At 38.3% G+C, this 12,186-nt stretch overlaps 1 protein-coding gene across 1 annotated transcript in view; it reads left to right on the forward strand.

Annotated features, from left to right (window-relative positions):
• Nucleotides 1-12,186, forward strand: part of myo1g (myosin IG) — a 61,639-nt gene that overhangs the window by 29,090 nt on the left and 20,363 nt on the right. Inside the window, exons 19-20 of the mRNA XM_055220072.2 lie at nt 2,720-2,824; nt 6,373-6,486. Of these exons, the coding sequence (XP_055076047.2) occupies nt 2,720-2,824; nt 6,373-6,486 (219 nt within the window). The remainder of the gene's footprint in view (nt 1-2,719; nt 2,825-6,372; nt 6,487-12,186) is intronic.

Raw genomic sequence — 12,186 nt, forward strand, 5'->3', positions numbered from 1 at the left:
ATTACAAAATATAATATATTACAGTAATATATTAGTTTTTGCTGTAACGCAGTAATATAACGCATTACTGATAAAAAATTGGTAATATTTTACTCGTTACAGTCTTAGTAACGTGCGCGTTACAACAATGCATTTCAAAAATAGACCGTGTTATTTTTATTTTTGACCAATGCGCGCGACCAGCATGCACACAGGAAAAAGCTGCGAGTAAAATAGGCTGCGTCCCAAACCGCATACCTCCACTCCACATAGCAGGCGAAAAGCACTACTTCTCGTACTCTTTGCCTACCATACAGAACGGAAGTAGGCTGTCTGGGACGCAGCGTACGTCTGTTTCCATGTGCTGTATGCAGCATGTTCATTTTTACTTCAATTTTGTATTTGAAATGCGATTTGGATGCGGTGCCCGATAAATATAGACGCGTTTCTTAAAGAGCCGAATCTAGGAAGTCCGCGGCTGTATAAGCACTAAAGTGGTCGCAATCAGGTCCGGTAGCGCCGCACACGCATAATTCTGCGAGTGAGAGCACTTAGTAAAAGCAACAGAAAGTTTCTATCGGTCTCCCATGCTGCTTGAACCTCAGAAATAAAGAGAAATCTTGCCAGTAAAATCCATATCACACCAGCAATGACAAGGTAAGCTACCGTTGCTATGGTTACAGTCCATATACATAATAGATTGCTAGGCTATTCCTATGCTATCTACAGTTTTATTACAAACGGCAACCAAAACTACAACATAACATTAGTGAAGACTTAAACATGGTTATCTAAATAGTACATTTAAACATCACTGTTTAAAGTTTTTACCAGCCTTTGTATATTCATTGTTTGCCAAAAAGCAGTGTTCCTCTGTTTGTCTGTGTTTTATATGTTAGTCTACATGTAATCCTTATATTGCACTGAAATGAGCTGTATTCCTTGAGGCCTGATCCTCCAATAGCACTTTTTGAAAGTTGTGTCAACCCAGTGCATGCCAGGTTTGTGCTGTGAGTCTGAATTAAAAGTGAATTAAAGAATAGAAATGAAAAGAGGTTGCGTGTTATTAGGCTATATGTTGCATTATAGTGGGCTCTATTGTGTTTGGTATGTGTACCATAATTTACCAGACTTTTACCATATCATTTGTCTATGTTTATGATTCTGACAGTGATTGTTACTGTATTTTGCCATAAGTCTTCACTGTGCCTATTCAAAGCTCGAGGGCCAACACATAACCTCTAGATTTATCAAAAAACTACATTTTAACATTTTATAATGCCTAGTCATACTTCTGTTGTTTTGATGAAAGTAACTCAAAAGTAACGCAAAAGTAGTGTAACTCATTACAGTTCAGAGACAGTAATATTGTAATGCAACTAATTACTTTCAAATGACAGTAATTTGTAATATATAATGTATTACACTTTGGAAGTAACTTGCCCAACACTGCTCAGCGCGCCGCCATTGTTTGTTTACATTGCGTGAATGGTGCGCTGTAATTTCTGGAGCGGATTTATTGCGTTCTGTAAATAAGGAGAAGTGGCGTTTATCGCGTTTTGGGAAAAATGAGAGAAAAGATGACAGAATAACGCTGTGGATATTGGATTTTGCGTAAAATTAGGAATTTACTTTTTAATACTGAACTGATATAATACTGATTTTGGCAGTAGCTCATTTTTTTCAAAAATGGCGTTTATCGCGTTTTGGAACCAAGCTCTTCATATGTTTGCCCCCATTAGAAAAATATTCCCCCGGTTTCACAGACAAGGCTTAAGGCTAGCCCTTGACTGAAACACATGTTTAAGCTGTCTCAACTGAAAATAACTTGTAATGACAGATCTTAACATATGCCAGTGCCATTGATTTGTCTCAAGATACACATTAGTAACGTCTTTTCAAAGGCATGATTATAAAGATGCTTAAACATCTTAATTTAACTAAGGCCTAGTCCTGGCTTTAGCTAAGCCTAATCTGTGAAACCAGGCTTTAGAAATGCAACTGTAAGTAATCAATACATTTGAAGAAATCCCAACTCTTAAGTACTAGTAAATCTAGCAGATAATGTTAACAGTCACAAGCAGATAAATAAGAAAGTATCCAAAAGTGCATCTTACTAGTTACTTGGTAGGGCATTTTTACATGGGCAAGTAACCAATAATTCAGCAAACACCCACTCTTATCAATGCACCCATTGGAATATGGGTATACACATACAAATTTAATTTCAGAAATACAAAACAATGTATTTATATAAATACACCAATGCAAACTCAACGTTAATGACAGTTGGATCCCTGTGGATCCAGTGATGTGAAATGCTTTCTTTTGTTGACAAGAGACTCTTTCAGCTTGTTAAATAAGAACGTCATTCTTGACATAATTTCTTACTTTGGTACTTCATAACACATTTTTTAAGCCCACAAGATGCACGTCGAACAGTCGTCACAATTTATATCAGCTGTGACATATGAGATTTCAAAGCCCTTTGAAGCTGTCAGATCATCTACATGAGTCAAAAGATTATTCACAAGCGCAGTTGACAATCTGCTGTCGCAGATAAGTTGTCGCGCCTGCTTGAAGCATCGCCGGAGTGGGCTGCTGATGATCATGACAACGTTGTTGAATCCATCACAGTCTCATCTGAATTGTTATTATGGGAATGATAAATACACAAGTGTGTGAGTGTTTGTGACGTTAAGATTTGAATGTCTTGAATGAAGAAATGTGTCTCTCGCAGGCCAAGGACTCGCCGCTGACAAGCTCCAACTTTGTGCGTATTACTAAAGAGCTGAAGAACAAAGACCAGTATGGCCAGGTCCTCTTCTCATGCTTTGTCAGGATGGTAGGTGTCAGTGATTTCTTTTTTACTTTAATGTTCTTTTTTGCATTGACCAGGGTTTCTACAGGTCCTTGAAATCCTTGAAAGTTTGTGAATCTGGGGGAAATTCAAGGCCCTGGGAAGTTTTTAAAAATATACATACATAGGTACAGGTCATTGACAGTGCTTGAATCTATTTTATGCAAGAAGTTTTCTGGAAAAAATCCATATTATTCCCTGTGTAGTGTAGGCTAATATCATAAAAATTACTGTTCGCTTTAAATGCTTATATCTTCTGTATGCGAATGTTAATTCATACCAAAATGCTTTTTGCATAGTTGTGTTTGACAAATGAAAACGTCTCGGGTTACGTATGTAACTGTTGTTTCCTGAGAAGGGAACGAGTCGCTGCGTCTCCCTTGCCATACTTCCTGCGTCCCTGTAAGGCCATCTTTGGCAATATTTCAGATAGCGATATACTTCCTGGCTCCCGCGTCACCCTCACTTTGTCGTTAAGCCTCACCATTGGTTGAATTTGATATACACATTCAGACGCACTTACCCCTGGAGGCGTCCCCAAAGTGACGCAGCAGGAGTTCCCTCGAAAGGGAACTGTAACAATGTATCTTAAAAGGTAACATGATGTAACCACGCTCTCACTTGAAATGTGTACCCACATTTAGTCCTTGAATTTGAGGGTATTGGACCTGGAAAGTCTTTGAAAGGTCCTTGAATTTGAAGTTAACTAAGGTGTGGGAACCCTGATTGACAAAAACGATATTTGTTTTCCCAAAGTATATTTAGCTGCGTACAATGAAAATTGGGGAGGTTATAGAGATATTTCACCCAAAATATAAACAATTTGCAGGCCATTCAAGATGTAGGTCACATTTTACTTCAGAAGTACAGTAAAGAAGATTTCTATCTCAAACCATTGTCCTTGGTGATTCATAAAAAGTCCATCCGCTTGTTAAAGGATTACTCCACTTTCATACAATAAATTCCAATAATTAAAAAAACCCCTCATTCCAGTTTTTTCTCCATATAGTGGACTTTATTGGACCTCAGCAATTTCAATGCAGTTTAAAATTGCAGTTTCAAAGGGCTCTAAATGACCCCAACCGAGGCATAAGGGTCTTATTTCATAAAACAATTGCCGTTTTTGAACAAAAAATATAAATATGTACTTGTAAACTACAACTTTTGGTTGAGCTGGGCAAAAAATCGCCTGCGATTTTCATGCATATGTCATCAGAGAAGCCGGTTTGGTGATTAGTAGTAAATCGTCATCACCTGCTTTCAGGTGTAGCGCCATTTACTACACAGAGCTCTATTTCACCGAGAAGATTGCAAAATTGTATACATTATCAGAGGCAATATCCCCCCGATTATAAACGCGATTTTGCAATCTCCTGTGTAAAATTCGGCTTTGTGTAGTAAATGGCGCTCCATCTGAAAGCAGGTGATGGCGATTTACTAGTAATCACCGAACCGGCTTTACTGATGAGACATGCATAAGAATCAAAGAATCGCAGGCGATTTTTTTGTTTGCCCAGCTCTAACTTCTTGTCTTGCTAGTCGTCTTGCTTGTTCACATTAAAAAGTACTTTTTTTTTTTAATTGGTAAACATGACGATTGTTTTGCTAATATACACTCATACAAAATGCAAAACTACCAAAACCCCAGATCCTAATTTTTATCTCCATAATGAAATCCTAGATGACCAGACATGGACTTGGACTTTTTAATGAATTATTATCATAATGCCTGTAATTATCATAATCTCTATAATTCCGTACGCCTGGAAACTGCTGTGTACATTGTGAATTTATAAAATATTCGCTTAAATGTGTAATATGTATAAACAGTGCTCATAAACTTTGTTTAAATAATATCCTTTATTGAAACGAGTGGAGGCTTTGACCTTTTGTCATTACTTAACAAGCGAATAGGTGCCATTACTTGGATGCAAAAAAGCAGATACAGGCACCACATTGCCTCATGACAATATAAAGTTCTTATAAAGCAATGCTATTTGTCTGTGTGAAACACTAAACATTATTTACAACATCATAACCACTATAATCCATAGCCTCAGGCAATCGGTTTTTTAGCACATCCCTGTTTCAGCAAGCTTCCTGTCACACAAATGACTTCATTATGCGACAAAAAGCCTGCACTCCAATATTATCATTATTTTCTTGCACAAACAGATCATTTTGCTTTATAAGACCTCAATACATTGTGAAGATAATGGTACATGTGGACATTTTATGAATCATAAAAGATCATGGATTCAGATAAAATCTGCTTTACTGTCTACTGAAGAAAATAGTCACCTACTCGGATGGCCTTAGGGTGATAAATACAAGGTTTCCACGGGTCTTTGAAATCCTTGAAAGTTTGTGAATCTGCGGGAAATTATTCAAGGCCCTGGGAAGTTTTTGAAAATATACATACATACATACAGTACATAGATACAGTTCATTGAAAGTGCTTGAATCTATTTCATGCAAGAAGTTTTCTGGGAAAAAATCCATATTATTCCCTGTGTAGTGTAGGATAATATCATAACATTTCTAGCCTTTTAAGCACACGTGCTAAACTGTTCACCTTAAATGCTTATATATTCTGTATGTGAATGTTAATTCATACCAAAATGCTTTTTTGCATAGTTGTGTTTGACAAATGAAAACGTCTCGAGTTACGTATGTAACTGTTGTTCCCTGAGAAGGGAATGAGACGCTGCGTCTCCCTTGCCATACTTCCTGCGTCCCTGTAACATCGTCTTTGGCAATATTTCAGATAGCGATATACTTCCTTGTCTTTGCTGTTAAGCCTACCATTGGTTGAATTTGATATACACATTCAGACGCACTTACCCCTGGAGGCGTCCCCAAAGTGTCACCGCAGTGACGCAGCGCGAGTTCCCTCGAAAGAAAACTGTAACAATGTATCTTAAAAGGTAACACGGTATCCCCACATTTAGTCCATGAATTTGAGGGTAGTAGACCTGAAAAGTCCTTGAAAGGTCCTTGAATTTGAAGTTAACTAAGGTGTGGGAACCCTGCACATATTCAATTTTCATTTTTTTAAGCAGCAAATTTTTATTTGTAAACAGCAATTTTTCATTTTTGGGTGAACTATCCTTCAAGTGATATAAAGAAACAATAGTATGCTATTATTGTGTGTATTTCCATTCATTGTATTTGTCTGTATACCTGTAACACTTTTTACAGTGTACATTGTTAAAAGAAGCTTTACATAAGTTTGTACATGTTAATATAGTAAATATTTATACACAGATTTAAACGATAGTACACGAGTTTCCTTTTCATCATCTTAAACAATAAACTTAAACTCCCGCTCATCTTCCCTTCACACCACCATCCCAATTCCACAGGCTGTTGTTAAAAGCAGAAACATGTGCTGCTAGTGTAGTGTAGTGTAACGTGTTTTATATTATGCAATAGTTACATGTATTTTATTGTCACTTATTATTGTAGTCAGTGCAGTGGTCTCTCTTGTTTATTTGTTTTTCTCACTTTTTCCTGATCTCTTGTTTCTCCAGCTCAACTGGTTCAATAACACGAAGGACAGAGCTCTGCTCATCACCGACAAGCACATTTACAGACTGGAACCCAAAAAACACTTTAAAGTGCAGAAACGGATAACGCTCGATTCTGTAAGTATTTTATATTGCCGAAACACACTTAGCTGGCAGACCAAATTTTCAGACATGAAAGGAAAACAGACACAGGTTTTGGTTTCTATGTGCTGTCATTGTTTGGGTTTGTTTTTGTATTATGCAACTTGTGTTTTAAGCAATGTGGGTCAGCGCATCATCTGTCTGCCGCAGTCACCTTAACTTTCTTTTAACAGGGTCATTCATAAACTTCTGTCTCTGTCTCAGTGACCAGGACTGTGTGTGTGCGTGTGTGTGTGTGTCTGACCTACATCCTGTCTAGGTTCTTACTGCAAGATGAAAGAGGCATTTGGTCACACATTGCAGCACTGCAAACTGAATGCCCCTCCTATAATCGCATACACACACATTCAATTTACAGTTGTACACATGTTCTATACGGATTTAGCGGAGAACGATCAGACTCCCAGGGGAAGGGAGAGAGAGAGAGTAGCGCTATTAGGCCTAGTCCACACGGACACGGGTATATTTATAACCTGAGTTTTCCCTAAAAAAAATCCCGTCCACAAATGCTCGGTTTAAATTAAATATCCATCCACACGATAAAGCAAAAGCACGCTATCAAGCGCTGTTAAGAGCATGCCACACCAGCAGGCGGGGATATAACCCAAATTGTGTTCCGCAATATAGTGAGATAACTGAGCATCTATCTGTATACATGTTAGAAGCCCTGTTGGCACAGTTATTATTAGCAAGATACGTCCGCCATTGCACAGAATCATCAACAAAGCAGTCGCGGCGCACATTCTTGACGTCAAACACAGTAGATAACGGCGCACACTCTGACGTCGCAAGACAAAACCCCCGGTTTTACTCTCTACACGACACCACTGTAACCGGGGTTTCTTAAAAAGCTCACCCTGGCCGGGGTTTTCAAATATGCTCAGTTTCAGTGCCCTGATACTGTGGTTTCGTGTGGACGAACGGCCGAACCGCGTGAAAAAACTCACGGTTATAAAAAATACCCGTGTCCATGTGGACTAGGCCTAAGTCAGGGGTGAATTTTCCGAACAACGATGTTACTCGCTGCTGAACCACCATAGTACGATGCATAGTTGGAAAAACTAACTACCTTGTCACGACTGTTTCCCGAAAGCATAGTAACTTTGTTGCACATTTGTCGTTTGAACCATATTGGTTTAGCAACATAGTTGATGATGTCACTTGGGAGGTGAAGTACTAATTAATCTGTGCCAATCGATTTCATGTCAGATTACTGCTGTAAATAACATATTTTGTATCATTTGTTATTGTGATTTAGTAATCTGTTGTTTATTTTCAAGATATTTAATTCATGTGAAAGTTCCCTCTTACGTCACTCCTCCCAGGGATTCCTCAGGGTCTTAAAGCTCGTAGGACTGCACACATGCACAATTTTCAAATGCAGCCCTTTAATTCTGTTTACAAACTTAAAGCGACACCATGTAATTTTTCAACCTTCATAATAAATTTTCAAGACCCTTGTGACAGTACATCGACTTTAAATAGGTTGAATGACATGTCTACCATAGCCTGACGGGGTCTGTATCGCTTTTACTCGTACTTTAAAACTTAGGGTTTCGCGTAGTAACCAGAGCCAAAAAAACTACAAAATTCGACTGCTTTACGGCATACGTCACTTCCTCAACACAATTTTTTTTAACGTGAATTTTGCTGGAGGCTACTTAAGGAGTGTAGAGAGCAACTTCCATTATGTGACTCTGTGGCACCGTGTTACCTCCCAGTCACATTAGCTACAAGAGACAGAGACAGAGCGACAGGCTACCACTAATTTTCAAAATAGACAAGCAGGCTATTTTATGCAAATGCTGAGCGATGCGACAAAGCGACTGCCAATCAGAGTGAAGGAGCAGCGTGACGTAGGTCTGTGGCCGAGTCTGAGAAAATGATTCAATATGGCGGAAAATGCGTTTATCTGTATACATCTTATAAGTTTGGCATTTTATCTCATATATTTTGTTACTTTTATTGAGAAATAAATATTTTAAAATCCAAAAACACAGTTCTTGTAACTTAATAATACCTCTAAAGTGACTTTTGATACCGCTTTTAGATACTAGCCAAGGAACGCCCATCAAGCGAGTGCGTGTCGCTCGGTGTCGCTTCCCCTATAAGGCAATTTTTTATATAAACTCACGATCTTGATTCATACATAAAAGCGATCTTCTTTATAAATGACGGCGATTATCTTGCATATAGTTCCCTGTATTCAGATGCTGCATTCACGTGTTCACGTATTTACCTTTCTTTTGCTGTCTATGGTATTTACATTACAATCCAGGATGCTATAGCAGTCAAACTTGCTCGAACTCACACAGTGTAAAACCAAACCCTATTCATTCACCAATCCCTATTCATTCACAAATCAAATCCGAGCGTTTCTCCCTTCTCTCTTCTCTCTTCCTCATTTGCTGCGTTCCGCTGTCACTTGCGTGACGTATTACAAAGCGGCAGACCTAAACACATCGGTTTACTTGGATTTGGAGTGACAATTTTCACACAAAAGAGAGGAAAAACAAGCGCCATTGCGGAAAATCCTGATGGCGAGGGAGAGAGGGACGATGCAACAATATTTGTTTCGAAAAAGGCAAGAAAATACTTCTGGTCGTTTCTCAATTGGAAGGCTGCAGCCTCCGGAGGTCAAATATGCAGGCTGCATACGTCATCAAGCCTGGTTTATTAAGGTAAACTGAGCATTACATTCGCAAGTCATAAGCATACTGCAACAATTTACGATTAACTAAGTATAATAGTCAACTTTATAATTGTTAATATTTTGAAATAAGACAGTCTTGATGACGTATGCAGCTTAGAAATACGACATCTGGAGGCTGCAACCTTCAGACTGATTAATGGCTTCTGCCACGAGTTCCTCATCAGAAAGTTGTAACATGACTGCGTTTCTTCCTGATGCCTCAAAATGTTGATCGTTTAGCATTTTAAATGTTTAGTTTTTAGTTTAGTTTTAAGGTTGGCCAGTTCTTTTCCTTTGTGACAGTGCTGCTGCGCTTGTGGCCTCTAGGGGCGCTAGGCGTGAAAAATACATGTCTAGCGCCCCCTAGTGGCCAAAAAGTTCCGCGGTGTGCCTTTAAAGACGTAAAATAAAATTTGTATATATTTAGAATGATGGATATAGGATGTACTACATGTTTTGTTGCTTATTTTGTTGAAAAGCATGATCAACGTAAGTCTACATATGATAATAACAAGGAACTATGCTTCTAACGACGTCGTTTAAACTACACAAGTTTGCAATGCATCATGCAAATGTTCATTTGAACAATGGTTTCGGGAAACACCAAATCCTTGACCTTTGTCAGTAACGACGTAACTTACGACAGTAGTTGGCTAACAATGCTTTTGGGAAACGCACCCCAGATCAGCAAGATTTGCAGAACAAACTGCATTATAGTACCAAATCATTTCAATTACTCACGTGTTAAAGGTTTCTGACAACTATTGATGACATGTACGATATAGTAGCAATATTACCTGCATCTCTAACTACGTTAAAAAAGTTTAGAAAACATGTTTTACACTTTAAGAAAATAGTTGCTGCCTTAAATTTCTAATTGTAATCAAATTGACTGTCAAACACAACATATCTAGGTCACGTTTCACCCCCAAAACTGAAATCAGATTTTGGGTTAAAATATGACCCATATACTCTCTGCAGGTCTTTTGAGATTTACCCTTTCACAGTCATCCAGCATTTCCGGCAGTCTATCTGGTCACCATCCAAATTCATAATCTGAACTTTTCTGACCCTCCCAGGTCAAGCTGTCCCAGACGAGTATTTTGTTTTGTGACAACCCAGTGCATTGTGGTTTTAATCTCATTTCAGCATAGACTGACGCACTGCTATGATTAACACACAGTCTGGTTGTGTCAGCTGTCCGACACGTGATGCTGTACTTTTATTACTGTGTCTTGTGTTTGGATGTTTTTCATGCAATTCCACTCATATAAGCACAGAATAAAATATATAATTTATTATTTACTTGTATTACTGTATATCATCATGAGGAGTTCAGATGCAAAATCCTCTAAGTGCCTCAGACATATTTTCTTGTAAATAAGCATTTTTTTATCAGGCTCTTATGTTTATGTTATTCATTTTACTTTAATCAGTCCTTCCAGGAGTTTTTTTGTGATTTTTGCAGGCATGTTTTCTTAAAAAATGTGATGGAATATGCGGGATATTTATGCAATTTTATGCATAAATACGTACATTTTATGTATAAATAAAACTGTTTGCAGCTTTTGCAGCTTTTCTATGATGTTCACGTCACATAATCACGTCGCTTCATAACGTTCCCATGGCAACAGGGGACATGGCTGCGCTTGTGTGAAGTAAATGCAAAATTTTTCAACTTTCTGCTGAGATATATGTGACTTTATGCTACGTAAATGCAGCCAGGGATTATGACATCATGCAAGCCCTGCATATTTTGCGCGCGTAAATCTGTAATTTATGTGGCGAAAGTGCAGTGTATTTGAAAAAATGCGGCCCTCTCATATGCGGACTTTGGCAGATTATGCATTGAATTATGCGATTGCACAATCTGTTTTTTCTGAGGGACTGTTTAATGAAAATAAAAAGGTTATAAGCCAGTCAGTGAAATGCCTTATTTTAACATTTAAAGGCATTCCATGCAGTTTGACGTTTTTGTCAAACAGCGACCCCTAGAGTCACTGGGGAAAACTTGCAACTGTCGTAATTTCGCACCCCCACTCTGTACGTACCTGTAAGGATAGTGTTGGGCGTGAATATGCAGAGATGGACTCCGAAGATAATGACCAGGGAATGTTTCACAATTTCACACAAATATTAGGCTACTGCATGTCTACTAAACTACAGATGATGGTAATAGGATAATAAGAAGTTTATGCCAAGTGTAGAGTAGGCATATAATAATAAAGTAGCCTACCGCGTTTGCTGGCTTATTATGTTTTTACAAGATTGCAGCTTCACAAGTAAACAGTCTATAGTCTAAGGTTATGTCTACTGTATAATTTCATTTGTTATTTAATTGTAAACATTACAAAATGCATTGATAAAGTTAATTGTAATGTATACGTTGCATTATTTCATAACATTGGCCGTTATTCGTTGGCCATAAGAAATCGAAATGAGACAAATGACTACGTACACATCACAACACAACACTTGAGTTTAGATGGCAAAAAAAACATGTAAGAGAAACGAGTGTTTGTTAGCAAGTCTGCTAAATGCTCTTATGATCGTAAGCTAGCTAAACCCTTGTTGAAGTTATTTTACTGGTCTAATTATCAACACTGGATGAATGAACAGCTTAGTAAAAAAATACACACTACAAGCAAGCGCAACCACATACAACATAGACCGCAAACAAATTTACAAATAAGAGATTTACTTACTTGTCCATCAACAAGATCGCCAGATCAGCATCCCTTTTGCATCAAGTGCTGTCTATTAGCTCACGCCAACGAGTAAAAACCTGACCGAGTGGGACTCTTGTCCAGTTCCTATCTCGGTCAGATTCTCTTTTTCGCTTTCTACTCTCTTCCGACCGGGTTTTCTTAGCTGTTTCCCTCATCGAGCATCACGTCTCAAATGCGCGCGTGCAGTTGTTGTTTTAGGCTTGTTTGACTTCATGCAGCGCTGCAGGAACCGACAGCCGGATGACGTCAAAGTGC

The sequence above is a fragment of the Misgurnus anguillicaudatus genome, chromosome 20 (genome assembly GCF_027580225.2).
Source record: "Misgurnus anguillicaudatus chromosome 20, ASM2758022v2, whole genome shotgun sequence".
Taxonomy (NCBI): domain Eukaryota; kingdom Metazoa; phylum Chordata; class Actinopteri; order Cypriniformes; family Cobitidae; genus Misgurnus; species Misgurnus anguillicaudatus.